The 26,496-nt window shown below is 42.2% G+C and overlaps 1 protein-coding gene across 3 annotated transcripts in view; it reads right to left on the bottom strand.

Annotated features, from left to right (window-relative positions):
* The window catches only part of VDR (vitamin D receptor), a 242,269-nt gene that overhangs the window by 39,224 nt on the left and 176,549 nt on the right, over positions 1-26,496 (bottom strand). For all 3 annotated transcript variants that reach the window (XM_077483753.1, XM_077483751.1, XM_077483752.1), the window contains exons 3-4: positions 22,818-22,948; positions 5,013-5,197 (exon numbers count right to left, since the gene is read on the bottom strand). In XM_077483753.1, coding sequence (XP_077339879.1) covers positions 5,013-5,197; positions 22,818-22,948 — 316 coding nt within the window. The remainder of the gene's footprint in view (positions 1-5,012; positions 5,198-22,817; positions 22,949-26,496) is intronic.

The following is a 26,496-nucleotide window of genomic DNA, read 5'->3' as shown; positions in this document are numbered from 1 at the left end:
TGGTGTGAAAGGGGTCTTACTTATATTAAAGTTATTTGAAATGGCATTCACTAGTTTTACCTGATTAAAGGGAATGTATAACGGTTTTGTAAATATTTCCCTTCATTTATTATAAGGGAAGAAAAAAATTTGCCTGGTAAATATGAAGTGCTGTGTATAAATATTATTCAATTATCTTTGCAGGCAGGAGGTAGTGCGTTAGGCTCTGTTTCACGTTTTTCTCCTAATCTGCCTATCATAAGAATCTGTTTACAGAGCTCAATATTGCAAGCTAAAATGTGCACACAAGCTAATGAGTCAGAGGAGTGAGACATGCCCTTATTTGATGAGTCTTAAAACAGGTTGCTGTATTAAATACCAAAACAAAGGCTGTGCATTTAAAAAAAAAAAAAAAAAAAAAAAATTAAAAAGATTAGGAAAAAAAGGCCAGTTTAAAAACGTAGGAAATGTAAAAAAATAAAATTGATCCAAGTCAAGTAGAAAGAAAATTCAAAATTTAATTCCTTCCTTCTTTCCTTTTTTCTCGTACATATTTTAGGTGGAGAGGTTCTATCAACCATTGGGAATTCACTACCATCTAGAATCATGCCATCTATAAGGACGTCAGCTAACAGCATTGCCCTGGGTTTCATCTGGATAGGAAATGAGAATAAATCCTCCCAGCAGAGACAAAAGTTAATTTTAAAACAGCAACCAAAGCATTTATTGTATGACAAGTACTTACATACACTAATAATAATGCAACATTATTAAACAGCTAGAAAAAGTCAAATATAGGGGGGGAAAAAGCAAAGGAGGTAGTTTTTTTTTCTTTTTGGAATACCTTTCAAAGTTTCATTATGACTAAACATTGTCAGAGGAAGTGTAGACCAGGAGTCAACCTGCTGTCCTACTTTAAGACCCCTTTCGGCGTTTTCAGGTGTTTTCGCGCAAGAACTTGCGCCTGTAAAGTGCCAGAAAACTGCCTCCCATTCATTACAATGGGTGCTTTCACACCCGGGTAGTGCGATTGCGGGACATTTGGAAAAATCCTACAACCAGCATCTTTGGGGTGGTTTGGAAGCACTGTATACAGCGCTCCCAAAACGCTCCTGCTCATTGCAATAAAAGGGCAGTGCTTCCGAGGCGCCTGAAAGCGATTCAGAAGTCCCGCAACACAGGAGTTTTTAACTCCATTTTTGGGGTTAAAAGCACTCCGCTAGCGGCTGAAAATCGGCACAAAAGCAATGCTTAAACAGCGGTAAAGCACCACTCAAATGAGCGGCACTTTACCGCTAACCGTCTGCGTGTGAAAGCAGCCTAAAGGATAAATGTACTTACATAAAATATGGTTATTCTTCTTGCCTAGTCCCAATTAAAGTTAATCTCCAAGGAGGAAAAAAGCCTCTTCTCTGCCACCCCCGAACCTAACCCATCTTGTTTTATTTTAAAAAATCTACCAGAAAACCCCAATTAGTTACAAATGTCAACCACGTAAAACATCAAGACTCAGATCTTCTTTTTTCTGGTCCATAGTGTGAGAGGATCCTGTCTGTACTACAGTCTGGGTGCTGCCCATTTGCTGTCACAAGTATCCATTAATGGGTCCTCACTGGAGTTCTTGCAAGGTTCTTAAAGCGTTTGTTATCCCAACATTTCATATTCCCGATATGTGTCTGCTGTACCATTGTACTTGTATGAGAAAGTATCCTTTTCTCTTTGTGTGAAATCTCTGTCATTCCTGCTAGTCCCCTTGCTTCCCTATTAAAAACTGATCAGTTTTTTTGATCAGTGGTCAGTTTTCTAACTCTGCTGGGTACTCTGTGTGCTCTCCTCTAATGTTCAGACATGCTCTGACACACGACCACTATGCACAGCCTGTCACTGGGAAGCTTAGTGTACTGCTGCTTATGCAGCTAAGAACAGAGGGAATGTGATCACTTAGAAAAAAAAAAAGGTAAAAGGGTATTTATGCTTTGTCATATCTATACAATACAAAAATGTTTTGCTTTTCAATTATTAATTAGTAATCATTTGCAAACACTTTAAGCAACCTAGCATGATGTCATGACAGGGGACAGACACATGAACAGTCAGCTAGGCAGTGTAAAGCAATGAGGGGATTTGGTTTCTCAAAGCCATTACCATGGAGCACCTGACCAAACTGATCACAATAGAAAGTGTGTGTGTGTTCTAGCTACTCTCACATTGGAGGTGAAGCCTATCCTCATTTGAAAAGTCCCACTAGCAGAGCTTGGCGAGATGTTTCCTTGGATGAACATAGTTCATCAGGTTAAAAAACAAAACACATGACCATCAATTTCAACCAATACAAAAAGAAATATATATGTAAATTAACAAACCTGCATCCACAGAACCTTACTGTAAACCCACAAATGATCCAGAGGAAGGCAAACATTGTTTTTCAAATGTGTTTCAATTTGCTCAAACAGGAAAAAAAATCCTTCCTGATCTCTTTACTCACTTCCTGCCTGCTGGCCATCATTTAAAGTCCTTGAATTTGTGTAGTGATATCTGAATGATGTCTGCAGTTACAGACATCATTCAGATATCTTTTTTCAGCCAGCAATTCCCTACACCATTCAGCTGCTTGATTGGTCTTACAGGCAACAAGAGGGGTTGCCCCCGCTTTCCCGATGCCCTCTGGTGCTTCTCCGGGCTCACCGCTGCCATCAGCGAACAGGAAAGAAGAGCCACCGGCTCTGGATACTGACCATAGAGATTTCCGGTGAACCAGATGGTTCCCAGATCGTTCGGAGGCTGGATGCGATATTATGACATCACACCCGGCCTCTGCATTCTAAAAAATGGCGCTGCCTTGGCTGGGAAACTGAGACCGTTTTTTTGGGGGGGTATTTCAGGCATCCCAGCCTAGAGGTGAGATGTGGGGATTTATTGACCCCACATCTCACTGTAAAGAGGACCTGCCTTGCCATCTCACTGTAAAGAGGACCTGCCATCTGAGGTATCGCCTCGAACGTTAGAACGAGAGCAATAATTCTAGGCCTCTGTAACTCAAAACATGTAACCAGTCAAAATTTGTAAAGCGTCGCTTCTGGGGATTTTTAACCACTTGCCGACTGGCTCACGCCAATATACATCACGAAAAAAGTGGCATAGGTGCGCAAAACGACGCATTCGTACGTCATGCTCGCGGGTCCTGCGGACTCGATGTCCGCTGGTGGCCTGCGATTGTAAACCGCAATGGTAAACAAGGCATTTCCCTGTTCTGCCTAACAACATGACAGGGCAGTGATCGGGAGCAGTGATCTATGTCATGATGTAGTGAGCCCATCCCCCTACAGTTAGAACACATTGAGAAAACACACTTAACCCCTTAATTGCCCCCTATTGTTTAAACCCTTCCCTGTAATCAGTGCATTTTTATAGCACTGATCGCTGTATAAATGTCAATGGTCCCAAAATAGTGTCAAAACTGTCCGATCTGTCCACTGCAATGTAGCAGTCATGATAAAAATTGCCGCCATTACTAATAAAAAAAATTATAATAAAAATGCCATAAATCTATCCCCTATTTTGTAGACGCGATAACATTTGTGCAAACCAAATCAATATAGGCTTACTGCGATTTTTTACCAAATATATGTAGAACAATACATATTTGCCTAAACTGAGGAAGTCTTTTTTTCAAACAAATTTTGGGGGACATTTATTATAGCAAAAAGTTAAAAATATAGTTTTTTTTCCAAAATTGATGCTTTTTGGTTTATAGCGCAAAAAATAAAAACCGCAGAGGTGATCAAATACCACGAAAAGAAAGCTCTATTTGTGGGCAAAACGGTGCATCAATTTTGTTTGGGTACAATGTCACATGGCTGCGCAATTGTCACTTAAAGCGACGTAGTATCGTATCACAAAAAAGGGCTTGGTCAGGAAGGGGGTAAATCCTTCCGGGGCTAAAGTGGTTAAGTACCGAAGTTTGGCGCCATTCCACGAGTGTGTGCAATTTTGAAGTGTGACATGATAGGAATCTATTTACTCAGCGTAGCATCAGCTTTCACATTATGCAAAAGAATTTACTAACTTTACTTTTTTTTTATCTTTTAGGGCAATGAATCTGTTTATTTTCCAAAAAAAAAAGCGTTTGAAAAATTGCTGCACAAATACAGTGTAAGATAAGAAGTTCCAACGACTGCCATTTTATTCTCTAGGGTTTATGCTTAAAAAACATATATAATTATTTGGGGTTTCTATGTAATTTTCTAGCAAGAAAATTATGATTTTTACATGTAGGAGAGAAATGTCAGAATTGGCCTGGCAGGCAAGTGGTTAAAGCTATCAGATATTCCCACTCGGTCAGCAGTGTATGGTGCTATTACTTACATATTAATAATAATTTGTTAAATTCTGTGCAGTTTTTTGACAGCATACAGCCATCCTCCACTTGAGGCAAACAATTCCTATACTTCCTAGAGTTCAGTGCAGGCTGAAAAGGAGCTGTCCTCGCTCCAAGGATACAGAGAAAGACAGCTGCACACTGAAGACATACAAAAAGATCAAGGTTTATTCCAGCAATAGCCACAGCTGTAGACCCCATCCAGAGACCCCTTCTAATGCATTTCACCACATTGAGCTTAGTTGACCTAGACACCTATTCGGTTTATTTCTAAATGCATCCAGCTAAAACTAGCACCTGAGGAAATCTACTGAAAATCTTCAAAGTTTTTACTGCAAAGAAATCTTTCCGTATGAGGAAGTTAAAGCTTTTTTCCTCCAGATGCAAAGATCTTAAATAGAACAACTTTAATCATAATTTTCCTTGACTAATAAGTGAATGTGATGCTCACACCATGACACGATTATTCCTTAGTCTATATTTTCTATTATAACATTAAACATTTTTTTTTTTTATAAAGAAATGCATAAGGTATTTGACTGGTTTTGCAATTAAAGTAGAACTATAGGCAAAACTTTTTCCTAAAACGCAAAAAACAAACAAACGGTTTTGCCTTTAGTTATACTTTAATAAAAATTTAAAAAAATTTAATTACCCTGAACTGGGTGAAGTCTGAGTATGTTGTGTCAAAGGTCTTCCTATGAGCTTCCAAGAGTATATCAATCATTTTTTGTTGTTCTTCAGATATTTTGGGTCTTTGAGACTCTCGCTGTGCTTCCTCTTCTTTACGTTTCAATATCATCTCCCTCTTTCTCTGGACCTCTTCGTCTGTGAGGATAACTGCATGAAAAAAAAGAGTCTTGCGTGAATTTTGTGATCATAAACTAACTTGGTTTGTGAGCATACCAAACCATCCTAGGATAAGCTTGTGAAATAACAATCAAATAACAGATCCTTGAAAATGGTAAGCCTAAAAAAAGAGACAAAAAAAAAAACAACTCAGGTCTGAACATAAACTTTTCTGGGGAATAGGCAGTCATGAAGGTACAATAGTCTAGAACACTGATTCTCAACCAGGGTTCCTTCAGAGGTTGATAGAGGTTCCCTCAGCATTGGGCCATTTCTGCCTCTCGAATAAGTTCCCACCAACACCATTTATCTTTTTAGCTATCTGTAAGGAGGTAATTCTTCCCAATGACCAAAAGTGTAAGGCCCATTTTTCCCACTGACCATCACACTAATGTATCATAAGTTGTAGATTTCTCATTTTTAGCAGGGGATCCCCGAGACCAGAGAACTATTTCAAGGGTTCCTCTGTGTTGAAAAGGTTGAGAAAGGCTGATCTAGAAGGACATCAATACAGCTCCATATGTTTTACAGTGGAGCAGCGACAGACAATTTTTTTTGTTTGTTTTTAAATCGTAAGTTGCATGATAAATGCATATTGCACGCGGCACGCTCTGTGATCGGCAAGTCTATGAGACTCGACTGATCATGGATCCGAGCAAGGGGTCGATCCTGACCCCTTACCACGTGATCAGCTGTCAGCCAATGACAGCTGATCATGTGATACAACGAAGCCGGTAATCGGCTATTTTTCCTCCTCGCGAAAAAAAAAGAGCCGATTACCGGCGGCCATGATCGGGACATCAGATCGGGATTACCAGTGCCCACCTGCCCCCTCCCAGTGCCACCTCAGGAATAAATAAGTGCCCCCGTCAGTGCCACCCAGCAGTGCCCATAGTGCCACACATCAGTGCCCACAGTGCCACACATCAGTGCCCACCGTGCCAACCATCAGTGCCCACAATCTGCCTCAACAATGGTGCTGCACCCCAGTGCCACATATCCGTGCCCATCAGTGTCATCTACCAGTGCCCATCAGTGCCCATCAGAGCCACCTATCAGAGCCCATCAGTCCCATCTATCAGTGGTACCTATCAGTGCCCCTTAGTGCCACCCATCCGTGCCATCTTATCTGTGCCCATCTTTGCCCATCAGTGCCGCCTTATCTGTGCCCATCAGTGCCGCCTTATCTGTGCCTATCGGTGCCACCTTATCTGTGCCCATTAGTGCTGCCTTAACTGTGCCTATCAGTGCCCACCAGTGCAGCCTATCAGTGCCGCCTCATCAGCGCACTTCAATGGAGAAAAATGACCTGTTTTCAAAATTTTATAACAAACTATTAAACATGATTTTTTTTTTGCATCTTTTTTTGTTTGTTTAGCAAAAAATAAAACTCCCAGCTGTAATTAAATACCACCAAAAGAAAGCTCTATTTGTGTCAAAAAAATGATAAAAATTTAATTTGGGTACAGTGTTGTATGCCTGCGCAATTGTCATTCAAAGTGCATCAGCGCTGAAAGCTGAAAATTGGTCTGGGCAGGAGGGGGGTTTAAGTGCCCAGTAAGCAAGTGATTAATGGCTAGCCACAATTGTAGATGAGCTAATATAAATAAACTTAATCATTCATCATGCAGTGTATAGCAATGCCTTATTTGCTTTACAAAAACATTTATTTTTTTATGCAATACATTTCCATCACCCTTCTAAGGCTCGGTTCACACAGGGGCGACTTGTCCAGGCGACTTCGCCGCCTGACAAGTGGCCCCCGTTCTGTACTACGGAACCGTTCTAATAGGAGCGACTCGAGTCGCTCCAACTTAGAAAAAAGGTTCCTGTACTACTTTTGCGGCGACCTCGGGCGACTTGCATTGACTTCTATACAGAAGTCGTTTTGCAAGTCGCCGCTGAGGTCGCGGCAGGTCGCGGCGCGGCAAGTCGTGCCGCGTACGGTGTGAACCGAGCCTAACTTCTGACTGTATTTGTATCAAAGTAACAATAAATAATCAACAGTGTCAAGGCACTGGCAAAGGCAAATACACTGTACGGTCTGCAAAGGAATTATCCCCAGAGTTTATTGAATGTGGTGGAGCTCTGCTGATTTCCATCATCCAATGATGTGCAAGCAAAAATGTTTTTTGTTTTAATTTTCTTGCACCTGATTGGGTATTCTTTACAAAGTGAAGCTTGACAACATTCACTAACCTCTGGGTAAAATTCCCCAGCAAAGTGCAACTGCACTTGCCTTTTGTAAATGAACCCCATCTTTATGTTAAGTTTAAATTGAGTGCAGGTGCTTGGACCAGACCAGCTGTCTGATAAAAGGGGAGTAGATTACTGAGAGGCACTATGTGATGTTTAAGGATGAGCTTTGTGTTCGAGTCGAACATATGTTCGACTCGAAAATCGTATGTTTGCCCGTTCGGCGAATTCCGAACGTTATGGGCCGTTCGCGCCAAATTCGTGTGGCGCTCACGGCCCACAATGCACTGCAATGGCGCAGTGCATTGCTGGCTCATGATTGGCCAAACATGCACTGTGACCCCGCATGCTTAGCCAATCACAGCGCCGGCAGCGAGGAGAGCCATGATTGGCCACAGGCAGGATAGCTCAGGCTGTGTAGTACACGCCCCACACTATACAAGGCCGCCAGCGTGGCGGCCTTGTGTAGTCTGTTGGCGTCTGTAGCAGTTAGTGGGTGTTCTGTGTACCTTCAACACAGTATACACCGATCGTTATCGGCTGATTTTTCGTTCTTGCTCTTCTGTAGTGGTTGTTGTCTGTGTGCCCTGACCGCAGTATACAACGCTATATTCCCCTATATAGCTAGTGATATATCTATCTTTTATAATAGAGCTTGCAGTCAGTGTTAGGAGATTGTGCGTGCTGTCTGCTTGCTCTGAACCCAGTATACACCGCTATATCCACCTATATAGCTAACTATCTTGCTCGTTTTAAATAGAGCTTTCAGTCAGTGTTAGGAGATTGTGCGTGCTGTCTGCGTGCTCTGAACCTAGTATACACCGCTATATCCACCTATATAGCTAACTATCTTGCTTGTTTTAAATAGAGCTTGCAGTCAGCGGTAGGAGATTGTGTGTGCTGTCTGCGTGCTCTGAACCCAGTATACACCGCTATATCCACCTATATAGCAAACTATCTTGTTCGTTTTAAATAGAGCTTGCAGTCAGTGTTAGGAGCTTGTACGTGCTGTCTGCGTGCTCTGAACCCAGTATACACCGCTATATCCACCTATATAGCTAACTATCTTGCTCGTTTTAAATAGAGATTGCAGTCAGCGGTAGGAGATTGTGTGTGCTGTCTGCGTGCTCTGAATTACAAACAGATTCTACTTAACACAACAAAGCTACAGAGTCCCTGTCTTGTTTGCACCGCCTGTATACTGCTGTTCTGAGTATATAGGGCCTGGGGGCCACACGTATTTCCTTTTTTCAATATGGGTACGGGGTTCCCCTTAATATCCATACAAGACCCAAAGGGGCTGGTAATGGGCAGGGAGGGCTACCCATGCCATTTTTCTCAATGATTTTCAACCATATTGCAGGAACCAGATATAACATTAAAACCGCAAGCAGTTTTAAATGACGTTATTTCCGTTAAATGTCATTTTGTGCAGGGACTGTTCTAAACACCGGAAACACGTGCCACTTCACAGGCATACTACAGGCCCCCCACAGGCACGATATTTAAAGGAATATTTCACTTTTTTTTTCACTTTAATCGTCATTAAAATCAGTGCTCCCGCCAAAACGGCCATTTTTAAAAACATTTTAGGCATTGACCCATGTCCCCTGGGGCAGGAGCCAGGTCCCCAAACCCTTTTTAGGACAGCATCTTGCATATTAGCCGTTAAAATTAGCACTTTTAATTTCGAACGTTCGAGTCCCATAGACTTCAATGGGGTTCTAAAGTTCGTACGAATTTGGGGTTCGTTCGAAAGTTCTGGTGCGAACCGAACCGGGGGGTGTTCGTCTCATCCCTAGTGATGTTGTCTGAATAGGCAGGGAGCCTGTATAGCCCATGCTGGGCAACTCTAATACCAGGTGACTGAAAATGATATTTTGTATTTGCGAGAACAGCAAAGATCAGGGTGTACCGAGTCACCAGAATATCCACTGCTTTTAGTAGAACATCCCTTATCTGGTGCCAAACTTCTCCATTTAGTTGCTGAACCTGAAGGTTCACATTCAGCATCCCCATCTGTGGCACAGCCTATGGAACACCTTCCCTTGGGTCTAGATGTTGCCGACTGAAATTTCTGCACGCCGATCGTTCACACCTGCAATGTACATAGCAGACGAGCCTGGAACTTGAAGTTTTGCTTAACGCAGGATCCACTGTACGTGTCTTGCTGCAGCAAGATGGTTAATATATGCCAGTGCAAATGCCATTGTCTATCTGCATCCAGATCAGGTGCTCTTCTAGCAGAATTCTCCAGTGTTGCAAAGCCAGCCAAATGACTTTACTTGAAGCTTTAGGACGTCAATCAGGGGATGAGATTCCTCTGATGATCAAGTCCCCTGTACCACCCAGGACTCCCCTCTAACCCAAAAGGCTGTCATTTATTATAAGGATCTTCCAAAAGATGTGAAGGAAGGACTCTTTCTCAGTACCCTCGATCTGCCTAAGACGTGGACTGACTTATCCCAAAATTACAGGATGTTAGGTTAGAGGTCTGGAGTAAAAATGGGCAGTGCAAACTAACTTGTAGGTGATTACTATAAGAATCCAGTCAGGGTTTGGCAAAGCCAAATTTTAACAAAATTATCTTTTAACTGGTATAAGGCTAAAACACACTGATGGGGAACAAACATCTTGTCAGTGTTTCCAGTCTCCAAAAAGGAACACTTAGAACAGCAGGTGCAATAGGAAAGTCTTTGTGGCCTTATAAGCTCTAAAGGGCTAAAAAATTGGAATAGAACTAATACAAGCAGCAGGCTGATCCTCTAGTTTCAGTGTGCACCGCATCAATAAGAAATGGATTGGTCCCTTTTAATTTAGGCAGAACACTGAAACTCTTCACAGGCAAGCTTGTTAAGGTAAAAACAGGAGCAATTCAGAATCAAGCAAAATCTCAATGGGTCATGGATCCAGCGCTGTGGGCAGATCAGATACAGAACGTACCCCCCACACCTGCAACAGGCTAGGCTGACGATGGCGGTGCTAAATAGCTACAATTGAAAAGACCAGCTCCAGCAGTAATGTAGAGAAAAATCTTGATTGAAGATTTTAGAAAGAAAATTGGTGTAAGTACAACTTACTTAGAAGAGCAGAAAAAAAAGGAAGTTCATCCTCCTTAGGACACAAGAAGAAAACTAGAGCACACTGGTATTAGGAAAGGTTATCATGGGCTGAGCTATAAGTTTTTATTTACCTTTGTAGTGTCCAATTCTCCTTTATGCAGCAATATAACCTGAATTACTTCCTTACTTCATGAGGGTCTGTGAAAACACAGCATGCAAGTCTGAACACCGGCCTCACCAGGACCAAAGTGGGCTCCACCTTTTTTAGCCTTATCAGATGTTGAGGCAATAATTAATGCATGTTATGCAGTAGTGTATTACTTGTACGTATACAGCAAAGACAAACCCAAGGAAAAACTGCAAAGAAAGAACTTACTAGAATGTAAATTAAACTACAAAATTTGTTACAGTACATCCGGAAAGTATTCACAGTGCTTTACTTTTTCCATATTTTGGTATGTTACAGCCTTCTTCCCAAATGGATTAAATTCATTATTTTCCTCAAAATTCTACAAACAGTACTCCATAATGAGAACATAAAATAAATTTGTTTCAAAATTCTTCTGATGTTAATCATACAGTACAAGACACAGACTGGACTGTCAGACTCCGGGATGTCCCAAAATAATGAATAAAGGTGGGCAACAAAGCAAGCAATACTGTTCCAACAAGCCCAAAAATAAGGGTAAACAGACCCAACTAAGAGTACTTTCTCAAGAACTTTGTGGCTGAAAGCTGCATCCCCAGCTTTAACCCCCAGCACTGGTGTCAGCGCATGCACTTTTAACCCCCAACACTGGTGTCAGCAGATGCACTAATAACCCCCAGCACTGGTGTCAGCAGACACACTATTAACCCCCAGCACTGGTATCAATGGACACACTATCAACATCCAGCACTGGTGTTAGCGGACGCACTATTAACCCCCAGCATTGATGTCAGCAGACACACTATTAACCCCCAGCACTGGTGTCAGCAGACACATTATTAACCCCCAGCACTGGTGTCAGTGAACACACTATCAACATCCAGCATTGGTGTTAGTGGATGCACTATTAACCCCCAGCATTGATGTCAGCGGACACACTATTAACACTCAGTACTGGTGTCAACAGATGCACTAATAACCCCCAGCACTGGTGTCAGTGGATGTACTATTAATCCCCAGCACTGGTGTCAGCAGATGCACTATTAACCCCCAGCACTAGTATCAGCAGATGCACTATTAACCTCCAGCTCTGGTGTCAGCAGACGAACTATTAACCCCCAGCACTGGTGTCAGCAGACGCACTATTAACCTCCAGCTCTGGTGTCAGCAGACAAACTATTAACACCCAGCACTGGTGTCAGCGGACGCACTAGCAACACCCAGCACTGGTGTCAGCGGACGCACTAGCAACACCCAGCACTGGTGTCAGCGGACGCACTAGCAACACCCAGCACTGGTGTCAGTGGACGCACTAGCAACACCCAGCACTGGTGTCAGCGGACGCACTAGCAACACCCAGCACTGGTGTCAGCGGACGCACTAGCAACACCCAGCACTGGTGTCAGCGGACGCACTAGCAACACCCAGCATTGGTGTCACTGGACGCACAAATTTCAACCCCAGTCACCCCACTAAGGACTTTGCTCAGCATCAGTGTGATGGCTCACTTACCTCTCCCTCCTGGCAATCAGCTGGTGGCCTGATCTTCTGCCTCCCATGTCCTCTCCACCTGTCAGGTACTGGCTCAACACAAGCCTAGTGGCAGAGCACCCCGAGAATGCCATGATCTCACGCCCTGAGGTGGCAGCAGGACCCTGGATCTGGGCACAGCCTCCGAGGGAGCACAGCTCTTAACGATCATCAGAGCCTAGGTGGGCGGGGTCGCTCTGTTCTCTCTGCTAGCCTGTGCTGTCTCCATTTCATTTGCTGTGAGCACTGGGCTGCTGAAGCATGCAGGGGAGAGGACATAGAAGAGAGAGCGAGAGAGAGACAAAGAGAGAAAGCTCCCAGCCACTGTGTGGTGCACCCTGCGCCCGCAGACCAGTACTTTGAGACCACTGCTTTAGATTGTATGCTTAGCTCTTGAAATGGATTGTCTTATCCACCTGCCAATAGCTGATTTTGAAGCAGGATGTCCTTTGCGAGGCCCTGTTGAAAAGACAAAGCAAAAGTGGTGTTCTTGGAAGTCGTGGCTTTTAGATAAGCTCTTATAGCTCTGACAATGTCCAAACAACAATCTCTTTGGGGTGCTTTGGAGAAGTGCACAAAGAAGGAAGGCCTATGTCTTAATTGGGTAGAAGTTCGATACCACCTTAGACAAAGTATTCTTGGATGCAAGACATTTTGTCTATAAAAGATCAGAAATAGCTCTTTAAAAGAGAACTGCTAGTTGAGAGTCCTGTCTGACAGACATGATAGCCACTAAGAAAGCCACTTTGCATGAAAGATCATTCAAAGAGAATTCACCTATGGGTCCAAATGGTGGCTTCAGCATGGCAGAGAGAATGAATTTAAGATCCCAATGAAGCAAAGGGTGCTGCAAGGATGGTCTAATCCAAAGAAATACCTTGAATGAAAGCTTTTTTCAAGGCAAAATTAAGCCAGAGGTTTTTAGAACAAAATGGACAAAGCCTGTCCATTAAGGCCAAAGCCAAAGCCTGTCCCTTAAGGCCAAAGCCAAAGCCTGTCCCTTAAGGCCAAATTCTGGTTTTGTAAGAAGGCCAGAATGTGTACCACAGAAAAATCATTGTGTTCACACCAGCCAAAGAAGGTGTTCCAGGTACGATACTATATTTTTCTATCATTTGAGCAATGTGGGAATGACAGAATCAAAGACAACCCTGTCTTTCAAGACATAATTTTCAACAGCCATGCCATTAAAGCCAGTGACTGAGAAGCAGGCTAGAACAGGGGTCCCTGAGACAAAAGGTCTGGCCTTTTTGTAAGAGGCCAGATAATGTCTCCTAGATGTTTAACCACTTCAGCCCCAGATTTGCTCCCTCCCTGACCAAGCCATTTTTTTTGCGATACGGCACTGTGTCACTTTAACTGACAATCGCACGGTTGTGCCACGCTGTACCCATACAAAATAGGCATCCTTTTTTTGATCAACTCTGCAGTTTTTATTTTTGTGATATAAACAAAAAAAGAGTGACAATTTTGAAACAGAAAATATTTGTAACTTTTTAGGACTGAGACATTGCGGCACACAGATCGATCACTTGACACTTTTTTGGCACCATTGACATTTATACAGTGATCAGAGCTAAAAATAGCAACTGATTAAGGTATAAATGTCACTGGCAGGGAAGGGGCTAACACCAGAGGCGATCAAGGGGTTAAGTGTGTCCTAGGGAGGGATTGTGACCCTTACCCAGCCTTTGAGGTTGGTATCCGCTGTTATCATCCTCCATGAGTTTGGTATAAAGTACCTCCCAATTGTAAAGGCTGGACTGGAACTTCACCAAGCTAGGAAGTTCCTTGCTAGGCTGGAGATGGCCATATGAAGATTGAAAGAAGGAGCGTGCTTGTTCCAGGACAAGAAGATGTTATGTTGTAGAGGTGTCAAAAGCGCCACTGTTAGCCATGCACTCCCAACAAAGGAAATGAAAGGGTGTGGTGCTGGATGGATTTCTTACCAGGTTTCAATAGAATCCATGTGATGCAGGTCACCTTGTACTCTCTTGCTACCACATACTTCATGTAAAGTCCCAATGTCCCCCTTGTTCCCCCCCTTTTTTCAATAGAATCCAGTTAACCTGTTCTCCAGAGAAACTGGAATGATCACGCCCTGGGACAAGAGATGGTTCAGGCTGGTCTGAAGATCTGACTGTCCTCGAAAAGATTTTCAGTTGTTCCAAGACAAAAAAGTGACGGAGGAAGAGTTTGAGGTCTATTTTGTATCCCTCTAAAACCATCAATTGAACCAACAGGTCTGGGATGTCTCTGACCCAGAGAAAGGCAAACTGTAAGGGATGCCCCCCACTCTTCATTATGGAAGAGAGTTTTGGGGTGGACTTGGTAGGTTTTGTTTTCTTGCGCTGAAGGGAAGGAGTTTTTGCTCTGAAGAAGGTGGTGTACGATAGCGTCTATGACTGAAACATGATCTATGAATGGAGGATAGAGGGTTGATAGGTCAACCCTCTATTGTTATATTCATAAAAGCTGTAGTAGGGCTTCATTGAATGGAGGTCTGGCTCTATTGATTAGAGCTTGTGACAGCTTGCTAGTTGTATTAACCCCTGGTACACAGGAAGATTGTAGCGAATAACAGAAGAAGAATCTCATCAAGGGATGCATCCTACTGATTTGTACTTTACGTCCCTTTGTTTGTGATGTTGGCTGCACTTCGGCTTTAACACACATACATATACACATATACTCTCTCTATCCTTCGAGAGTAACCTGCTTCTGTCCAACACATATTCAACAATTGTATTAGGCATTTTAAAAAATTCATAGCTAGTTTCATACTTAAAAACAAGCTTGATTTTAATAACAATAAAATACAAACTGACTTGTGTAGCAGTTCTTATATCACAAATGAAAATGTAGTCAGGTCAGACAGTTTGTTACTTTGTTTTCCAGTTTACCTCACCTAATCTTTTTACTAAATGCGTTCACCAAACTGGAGAAAGAGTTGCATTGTAATTACATGCTTTTTGTCTTGCCATTATCTGTAAGAAGTCTTGATACAAATGGGAAAGATAAGAGCAAAGCCTTCCAATTTCCTCTACAAGACATCAACTATTGATTTTTTTTTTTTTTAGAAGTGACTTAGGGCAGCAGACTTTATAACCTAGCTAATTTTCCTGGCTAATCAATTGAAAAGCGTATTTGTTAATTAGAAGCAGTGCTTTGCGGGGGGTTAAAAGCAACACGCTAACGGTCGAAAACCTCAGCAAAAATGACGGTATAGCGCCGCTTTACCACCGATGCCCCCAACGCCCCATTGTGAAAGTATCCTTAATGTAAGCTATTGTGCTCCTAGACAAAGAAGTCTGGATTTGGGAAATAGAGGTGAGGGCAGAGGATACTTTTTATTTTTGAAAAACGCTATATATATATATTTATACACACAAACACACACAGTAGATACACATTGTAAAAAGAAGAAGCACCGGTGGAAATTTCCAATATATTTGAATAAATGTCAATGTTTGACCCACACCCAGCCAGAGTATATATTTGAAATGGTTTCAGTGCCTGTTGACGACACACATTAGACAGCACAAGAACCTAAAGACCTCAGCACAGATGGGTGGTTTCTTTTAATGGTACACATGGAATGTATACCACAACTGCCGCAGTGTGATGTTCTACTATAAGCATACACTTTAAATCTAGGGTGGGGGAAAGCAGTTTTGAAATTGGTTGAAAAAACAACATAATTTAACAGATGCCATTGAGATAAAATATAAACAGAACCCATAATGGCTGACTTTCACACCAGATGACCCCCTCAAACTAATTGCATGACACATTCTGCACATTAAGTAAACCTTAACCCTGTAATTAAATTATCATAAAAATAAAACACTATAATTATTATTCTCCTGGAAAGGCTTCTCAGAAATTCTTTATTTGGGGTGACAAAGGGCAATGCACATGCAACTACAGCACACCATTAAAAAAATTAAAATAAATCTTATCACATTTGATGAATGTGTCCGGTGTAGCCCTGAAATGTCTCAATTTACTCCTGTAAAGTGATTCCTTTAATACATTTTGAAAGCTATCTTGCAGAAGAACCCACTTGCTTCAAGCCATTTCCAGGAACGTATATGATGGGACTATTCTATTTGCTCTGGTGCAAGGGAAGAGTGAATATTTGGCTAAGGTGTTGTCATAGCTCCCTTTCATTTGGTTTCTGCCATTGCTATGGGTGAGTGCATACCCATCATGGTATCGCAGCCTATAAACACAGGGTCTATAAATACTCAGCCTGTGTCCTGTACTGTACAATTAAGGTAAAAACTGTAACACCTTTTTGGTTTAGAACATAAAAAAAAAAAACATAGATAAATATGATATATACAAAACCACTATACTGTCTCCTGAATGAAAACAACTTTGTTGTATTTACTAATAAAGTGCTCATTTGTATAAAAATGCAGCACATTTTCATAAAAAAAACAAATATTAGACAGATTTGTGTTTTGTAAAACAGACCTTTAATAAATGAAATACTGTTTTAGTCACCCATGTTCAAATGTTTGGTGATACAAATTACTTAACCACTTCCAGCCCAAGGACGTGATATGAAGTCTTTGACTTTCAGTGGGGATATCTGAATGATGCCTGCAGCTACAGGCATCATCCACATATCCCCACTGAAAGTCAAAGATAAGTTTGGGCCAAAATCCATCTGAAAAAATCCAATGGATTTGGTCCTCGGAATGTCCGACCGCGTGTACGGGGCATAACTCTAAACTGGTAAGCTGTAAAAAAAAAAAAAAAAATTAATAAATAAAACATTGCCTATGGAGATTTTTAAGTACCGAAGTTTGGCGCCATTCCATTAGTGTGCACAGTTTTAAAGCATGACATGTTGGGTATCTATTTACTCGGCATAACATCATCTTTCACACTATACAAAAAAATTGCAACAACCATTTTATTCCCTAGGGTGTCTGCTAAAAAAAAAAAAAAAACATACACAATGTTTGGGGGCTCCGAGTAATTTTCTAGCAAACAAATGATGATTTTTAGGAGGGGAGTGCCAGAATAGGCCCGGTATGGAAGTGGTTAAGCCATTTTCACTAACTTAATCAATACCTTCTCTTTCAGTAATCTAAACATGCACAGATTGCTTGTTAACTATGGACTCTCATATACATATATAATCAGATTATTTATATAACAGTCAACATTCAAGTTTTTTTCATAAATTCAGTCTTCTTAGTATCTGAAAGTATTGTAAATGATTGTGTGTGAAAAATAATCTTTAGTCCTTGGCAGGAGCATTGCTAGGCCTACAAAAGATCTGGGGCTAGAGCCCATAGTAGCAAAGTAAAAAAAAGTCATACACGTGGGCGGGCATACACATGTGTATAATATACGTGTATATATATATATATATATCTACGGAGAGGCTAGGGTATACACAGAGTGGCTAGGGTATACACAGAGAGGCTGGAGTATACACAGAGAGGATGGCGTATATACAGAGAGGATGGTGTATATACAGAGAGGCTGGAGTATATACAGAGAGGATGGAGTATATACAGAGAGGCTGGTGTATATACCGTATAGAGGCTGGGTATACAGGGAGGCTGGTCTATATACTGTACAGAGAGGCTGGCATATATACAGAGAGGCTGGTGTATATACTGTACAAAGAGGCTGGTGTATATACAGAGAGGCTGGGTATATACTGGGTATATACTGTACAGAGAGGCTGGTGTATACAGCAAGGCTGGTGTATATACTGTACAGCGAGGCTGGTGTATATGCAGAGAGGCTGGTGTATATACTGTACCGAGAGGCTGGTGTATATACTGTATAGAGGCTGTGTATATAGAGAGGCTGGTATATATACTGTACAGAGAGGCTGGTGTATATGCAGAGAGGCTGGTGTATAGAGAGGCTGGTGTATATACTGTACAGAGAGGCTGGTGTATATTCAGAGAGGCTGGTGTATATGCTGTACAGAGAGGCTGGTGCATATACTTTACAGAGAGGCTGGTGTATATACAGAGAGGCTGGTGTATATACTGTACAGAGCGGCTGGGTATACAAAGAGGCTGGTGTATATACTGTACAGAGAGGCTGGTGTATATACTGTACAGAGCGGCTGGTGTACATACTGTACAGAGAGGCTGGGCAGTATGGTGTATACAGTACCCAAACTATGGCTTGTGGGAAGGTAGGTACTCCAAGGTGTAGGGGAGGAGTCTGCTAGCCCCTTCTATATGTAGTTTCGGGGACTCTGTTGAGCTTTACCAGATTTAAGGGGGGACTTCACTGGGCACTGTTGGATTTAAAGAGGAACTCTGCTGGGCACCTATGGCTGTAAGGGGGTATTCTTGGATGTAAGGGTAATTTATCAATTTAAGGCTGGGTTCACAGCTCAGACAGATGTGTCTTACAGCAGGGGTCCGCAGCGTCCTTGCTCTCCATTTCAAGGACTAATTTTTGCCTGAATTCGGCCCTGAAACTGAGCCAAAAACGCACAGCACACCTGTACAAGCTGCTCGGCAACCATAACCGAGATGTGTGAACCGGCTCCATAGAGAGCCGGTCACAATCTCCTGTCATGTGAATTGGATGCCGGGACACCAGTATCCAAATCGCATAGATGTGAACCCAGCCTAAATTGTATTTATTCATTTATAAAAGGTTTTTTTTTTGATTCATGGACATATGTAAAATATATGATTTTACCCTTGTACTGAAATGTTTTGAGGCCCCTGATTGAGAGAAACAATGTTATGGTGTCTAATATTTCTGATGTACATATTTGGCTTAGTACACATTCTATCTGAGTAGCACTGAGTAATGTAATATTCTGGGAAATGTTCTATAGATTTCAACTTTAAATTTTCGATTGATGGAACAATTAAACAGATCAAGGCAACATACTATGAAAAGTAAATATAAGTGACATAACAGGAATGCAGTTGCCTTCATCTATTTAACCACTTTTGTACTTGAATGCTGGTTGAAGTTGGTGGAAAACTGTTTGGCCTGCATAAGGGTTCATTCTATGCATCTCTCTTTGCCTAAGATGCGCACAGGGCCTTACTGTATAGTAAAAGTTTAAAACAAATGTATTATATGTGCTACCTGCTTATGAGACGTTAAATTGTATTTTAATGTAACCACTTGCCGCCCACCCTATAACAAAATGACGGCGGCAAAGTGGTTTCAAAATCCTGACCGGACATCATATGACGTGATCAGGATTTTGAGCCGCTGCGTGCCCCCGGGGGCGCGCATCGCGGCGATCGTTGTTATGGGGTGTCAGTCTGACACCCTGCAACTACGATCTCGGTAAAGAGTCTCTGATGGAGACTCTTTACCACGTGATCAGCCGTGTCCAATCACGGCTGATCACAGTGTAAATAGGAAGAGCCCGTGATCGGCTTTTCCTCACTCGCGTCTGTCAGACACGAGTAGAGGAGAGCCGATCGGCTGCTCCTCTGACAGGGGGGGCCTGTGCTGATCGATTATCAGCGCAGCCCCCCCCCCCCCCCCCCCGAGGATACCAGGGATGCCCAGGACAAGGTATGCCACCCTAGACCACCAGGGATTCCAGTCAGTGCCACAATAGATGCCAATCAGTGCCCATAATGGATGCCAATCAGTGCCCACAATGGGCATCACTGATTGGCATGCATTATTGTTTGGCACTGATTGGCATCCGTTAGTACAGTATATTATAATACAATGCCGCCTATCAGTTCCTATCAGTGCCCATCCGTGCCACCTATCAGTGCCCATCCATGCTTATCTGTGCTGCCTACCCATGCCCATCTGTGCCGCCTACCCATGCCGCTCGGCTGTTATGCCGGAGGAGCGGGAGGGGACATCCCCCCCTCCCGCCGCTGTTACCGGTGCTCACGCTCGATCGGGAGCACCGATTCACGATGTGATGCCTCCGCTGCTGGGGAGGAACTGGAATGACGCCGTAATCGGCGTCATTCCAGTCTCCTAATAGTAAACACGGAAGCGACGTCATGACGTCACTTCCCGTTTACTCGGCTGCCAATGGCACCGGTTTTAAAAAAATATACAGTATTCAGAATCGCCGTTTTAGGCGATCTGAATACTTTGAAGTGTAAAGGTGGGGTGGGGGGGCTTTTAGACCCCTGATCCTTCCATAAAGAGTACCTGTCACCACCTATTACTGTCACAAGGGATGTTTACATTCCTTGTGACAGCAATAAAAGTGATCAAAATTTTTATTTTATTTTTTAAAAACAATTTATTCATTTTAAAATAAATAAAAAAATAAAAAATGTTAAAGCGCCCGCCGTCCCCGCGATCTCGCGAAGCAAAGAAAACGCATACGGAAGTCGCATCCGCATATGTAAACGGTGTTCAAATCACACATGTGAGGTATTGCCGCGATCGTCAGAGCGAGAGCAATAATTCTAGCACTAGGCCTCCTCTGTAACGCTAACTTGGTAACCGTAAAAAAAATTTAAAGCTTCGCCTATTGAGATTTTTTAGGTAACGTACTTTGTCGTCATTCCACGAGTGCGTGCGATTATAAAGTGTGACATGTTTGGTATCTATTTACTCGGCGTAACATTATCTTTCACATTATGCAAGAAAATTGGGCTAATTTTACTGTTTCGTTTTTTTTTTTAATTCGTGAAAGTGTCCCTTTTCCCAAAATGTTGCGTTTAAAACATCGCTGCGCAAATACCGTGTGACATAAAATATTGCAACAATCGAGTCTCTGCTAAAAAAATATATATAATGTTTGGGGGTTCCAAGTAATTTTCTAGCAAAAAATATGGATTTTAACTTGTAAACACCAAATTCCAAAAATAGGCTTAGTCATGAAAGGGTTATCAACTGTGTTTACTCTTTAAATCATAATGCCAACAAAAACTACCCAAATGACCCTGATAAAAAGTTTACATACCCCAGTTCTTAATACCGTGTATTGCCCCCTTTAACATCAATGACAGCTTGAAGTCTTTTGTGGTATTTGTGGATGAGGCTATTTATCTTCTCAGATGGTAAACCTGCCCATTCCTCTTGGCAAAATGCCTCCAGTTCCTGTACATTTTTGGACTGTCTTGCATGAACTGCACGTTTAAGATCTCCCCAGAGTGGCTCAATGATATTGAGATCAGGAGACTAAGATGACCACTCCAGAAACTTCCATTTATTCTGCTGTAGCCAGTAACAGGTTGACTTGGCCTTGTGTTTTGGATCATTGTCATATTGGAATGTCCAAGTATGTCCCATGTGCGGCTTCCTGGCTGATGAATGCAAATGTTCCACCAGTATTTTTTGATAATATACTGCATCTTGCCATCAATTTTGACCAAATTTCCTGTGCCTTTGTAGCTCACACATCCCCAAAACATCAGTGATCCACCTCCATGTTTCACAGTAGGAATGGTGTACCTTTCATCATAGGCCTTGTTGACTCCTCTCCAAATGTAGTATTTATGGTTGTTGGCAAAAAGTTCAATTTTGGTCCAATCACGCCAAATGACTTGTGCCAGAAGGTTTGAGGCTTGTCTCTGTGCTGTTTGGCGTATGGTAAGCGGGATACTTTGTGGTATTTGTGTAGTAATAGCCTTCTTCTGAAGACTCGACCATGCAGCCCATCTTTCTTCAAGTGCCTCCTTATTGTGCATCTTGAAACAGCTACACCACATGCTTTCAGAGAGTCCTGTATTTCACCTGAAGTTATTTGTGGGTTTTTCTTTGTATCCCGAAAAATTTTCCTGGCAGTTGTGTCTGAAATTTTAGTTGGTCTACCTGGTTTCAACAGAACCCCTCATTTTTCACTTGTTGATTAGAGTTTGAGCACTGCTATTTGGCATTCTCAATTCCTTGGACATCTTTTTATATCCCTTTCATCCCTGGATGCAAGGGTCTGTCAAGAATCCAGAAACTCATTGACCTTTTATACACACACACACACTGATTACAAAACAGATCACAGGTGAGGATGGTTACCTTTAATAGCCATTCAAACCTCTTTGTGTCAACTTGTGTGCATGTTATCAAGCCAAAATCACCAGGGTATGTAAACTTTTGATCAGGGTCATTTGGGTAGTTTCTGTTGTGATTATGAATTTAAAAAGAGTAAACACAGTTGATTGATAATAAATGGCTTCAGCCAAACACTAGCCATGAGTGAAAGAAAAGTTTTTGTGTTATCATTTGTATTCTCTGAAAAGTGGCCAAGAAATTATAAATTCTGCCAGGGTATGTAAACTTATAAACACAACTGTATACAGTATATACTAGGAAAAGCTGAGAAAATGACAAGGACACCCATACATACAATTTGTCATACGCTAGAAAGGAAAAGCAGCGTTAATCAAATCACTATACAATCACTCCTTCACTATACAATCACAGGCTGAGGAAGTGTTTGATTCCGCATGTGCTGTCTGACAGTGATGTTTGGATTAGAAAATCAGCTTAACAAAATTGGACTTTTTTTTTAGCAGGCAAGATATTACTCTTGCATATTCAGTTGTATATTTTGTTGTATTCTTTGTTTTAAAACTTTTTTAGTTAATTTTTTTTTAGAAACGTTAAGATTCCATTTGGTACACTGAAAATATTTACTCCTGAAAATGTGGCTTTGTTTTCAAATAAACACCTTAAATTTTATTAGAGTAAAATAACAATTATAACCATTTCAGAATGTGCGTTTACTTACACTCCTTCATCATGCCAATATCAACGCAGCGCTTCAGCCGACAGGACTGACAGTGTCGTCTATTGTCTTTGGTTATGCGACAATCCCCATTAAAGGGGCATGTAAAAACTGCCTTCCTCTTCATGCTTCTCCTACAAGAAAACAGAATCAAATACTAATCAGGGGTGGAAAAAATGCTTACAACATATTTACTTGTGTTGCCTTATGAGGTCACAGGCATACAAGAGCACACTTGAGCTCCTGCTACATTTCAGCTGTGCACAACTAAAAAGCACCATGCCTGGGATAGCAGAGACAGCTGTGGACATGCATTCCCATGCACTTTTTTATGCATGATCTGGCCTCATGCACACCGTCAAACACTGGTTTCAGAGAAGTAGGCACATTTTTTCCCCCGACCCTCTATGTAAGCCTATATGTCCATGCACACATAGGCTTTAAAAAGGCATTTAGAGGCTGGGGCGTTTAAGGGCAGAAATCTGAACGCACCAAAACTGTGTTCAGGAGAGGAGCTTTAGGGCAGAAAAAGTGCCTGATGCATCTAAAACGCATGTAAATACACTGATTCTGGCCAATGAAATGAATGCTCACATGCTTGACATGCTGCAGCATATCTAAATGTGGTATTAGGCAGGTTTTTAATGCTGCTTTTCTCCTGTCAGGAGAAAAGCATTCAGAAGAGTATAGTGTGCATGAGGCCTTGCCACTAGGTCACACTAAATTTAATGTGACCGAGTGGCAGCTGCAGGCTCAGCAACATAATGAAACTTTGCCAGCTTGCTTCTGAGTTTGGGGTGCACATGCACAAGCCACTTGTTGACTTGCATTGTGGTTGGACACAGCACGATTTTGTCAGCACATCCTGCCCAATGATTTGGGCTGAGACCTGCTGATCAGCTGTATCCAATGACAGCAAAGAGACCTGTGTGTACAAACACACAGGACTCTACACAGACCAGGGATGTTTCCAAGCTGTTACTTCAGGGATCTGGCTGTTACTTCACCCTACAAAGCAGGGATAAGTAACAGCCAGAGCTCTTAGTAAAAGCAGCACACATTACACTTGTGAGGGACACAATTAACACATTGGTTGCCTCTAGATGTTAACCCCTTCCCAGCGAGAGTACAGCGACCGGGATCAAATACTTATTTTACTCACTGAACTGCAACTCAATTTTATTACATTTGCTTTATGTGTTTTTTCTGGATTTTTGGTTGATATTCGGTCTCCCTCATTTAAAATACACCTATGATAATTGTAGACCCTTCATTTCTTTGTAAGTGGGCAAACTTACAAAATCTGTAGGGGATCAAATAATTATTTTCCCCACTGTATATATTAATAAAATATGACCATACTTTTATTTATTGTAGCTTGTCTAGCACAGTATTTTAAAAAGTGGTTACATCAGGGCTGTCATCAGAAATCATGGGGTCCAATCGTACAGCCTGCCTGACAGGGCCCCCACCCCAGTGTTTCACAACACACTCCATCCACAACCCCAAACCTCTGGACTCCCTGTATCACCAATACTCCCAACACTCTGCACCCCCAATTACACCCCTCTATGCACCCCCTACCTCCCTGTACCACATTACACCTCACTCTGCACCCCATGCATCCCCCAGTGCCAGGCCTTTTTTGTAGCAGTTGTCAAGGTACTCTATGCTACTGTATATGGAATGCAGATCCAAACTTCCCACATTGGGATTTAGGTCAGCAAGGGGGCTTGGCCCTGGTACAGGAGTGCTGCCTCTACTATCCTTTCAGCAGGCCTGGTAATATACACTTTATTAATGAAGAGAGGGTAAAAGAAGAAATCTACATGGAGTGTGGTATTTAAGAAAAAACACTTAGATTAAGCAAAGAAAAACCTATGCATAGTAATCCCACATACAGAGCTGACCTATAAATCCACTGCAAGAATCACTAAAATTAGTTGTAAAGACTCTATATAATGTCTAATACAATGATTTCTTAGGTCCCCTCAGTATGTGGGATATCTATGCATACATTTTAGAAAGGTTTCATAAATGGATTCATAATGCCCCACTGCGTTTTATCTTCCTTCAGTTCTCCCTGTCTGAGCCTTCTGCTGCCTCCTTTTGGCTTGTGTTGCAGCTCTGAGAAGAGGCTGCCTTTACTTTCTGGGCACTGGAGACTTCTCCTAGCCTGTAACTTACTACTTAGCCTGTGAGGCAGGTGGGCTAACACATGAAAACAAAAAGCACCACACTATTGAGACACATTGGTGGGGGGGGAAGGATTTAGAGTGACTTCCCCAGCTCTGTAAACACTCAAGATAAAGGATAAGCTCAGACGTGTTCGCAAACAGCATGTGCAGAGCCCGCCAGGAAGTCGGCACTCCGGAGCGCTAATCAGAAGCAGTGAGACATTTCCCTATGCATGGCTGCAGAGATCGGGAAATGTCTCACTGATTGTGATTAGCGCTTCATAATGCTGACTCCAGTTACTGGACTTCTGTAACACTTCAGCTGTCAACAGGGGAGACCCACTGACAGCTCAAAGAACCGAGCCTGAAAGTACTGATACTTGTGCAAATACTCGGTATTGGCACAGATACTAGTATTGGTGCAACCCTACAATGATATATTCCTCCCTCAACTCTAGCATAACTTGCTTCCTTCTCCTATGTGCTCAAGTGGGAGTGAGACCTATCCCCAATTGACCTTGCAGAATGGAGCAAGGCCTGGTCTAGCATAGCAAAGTTCTCCCTTAATATGGCTATGCTGGATACTTCTATCTGGAATCTAGATAGATACTTCTATCACTATGAGACAGACTCCGTGGCTGCGGTCAGTGAGGAGACTAAATCCACATTTGGTGGTCCTGTCCCCACTTGGTTGGATTCTGGTCAAGGGTTTTCGGGCTTCTGTTCTACCTTTTCCACGTACCCATCCACAAAGGTGCCAAACTAGCATTTCTCCATTGTCCCACCTTGGGCCTCTTTTCCTATTAGCAGAAATTGGCCACCTACCTATTCATATCTGCTAAACATAAAATAGCGAGGGCATGGAAGAAAACAGCTGTTTCGTTCGCAAAGGTGAAGAGCATCTTGATAACCCTCATGATCCACGGTGTCAAGTATCCTTAATGATACTCATGATAAATTCCTTAAAGTGTGGACTCCATGGTGGTGTTCTGCCCTTCCAACCCTGCACTCAACCAGCCTAGGTCTCCTGAACTAATCCTCCTCAACCCCCAGCCTGGAGTAACTCCTCCGTCTCTCATTGCTCCCCCTTTCCTCTCTGGACTCCCTGTCCACCACTCTGTTCTTCTTTCATTCTTTTTACCTCCTGCTTTACTTAACAGCCCCCCCCCCCTTCTTATTTAATTCCTTTTTTTGTTTTGGTGATCCCATTTTTTGGGGGACACATCCACTCCCTTTGCATCCCTTAGCTCCCTTGTTTTATGGCTCAGGCATTATGCATTGCTCCCCAACCTGGGTCGGTGGATCATGGTTCGTTATTAGTCTGTACTTTATGGCACATCTTTTTCTGTGTTTTCATGCAAATTCTACATTGTGTCTAATGTTTATATTCCCTGCGTGGAAATTTTATATCTGTTCTCTCTTTATATGTGAATAAAAATCATTGTTCCAGAAAAACCTAAAATCTGGCCCTCAAAAAAATCGTGATCAATCATGAATTGTGTGTC

Source organism: Lithobates pipiens, unplaced genomic scaffold (genome assembly GCF_037356315.1).
Source record: "Lithobates pipiens isolate NorthernLeopardFrog02 unplaced genomic scaffold, aLitPip1_a1.2 Scaffold_16, whole genome shotgun sequence".
Classification (NCBI taxonomy): Eukaryota; Metazoa; Chordata; class Amphibia; order Anura; family Ranidae; genus Lithobates; species Lithobates pipiens.
The sequence above is the reverse complement of the archived record's forward strand: the minus strand, read 5'-3'. Positions and strand labels throughout refer to the sequence as shown.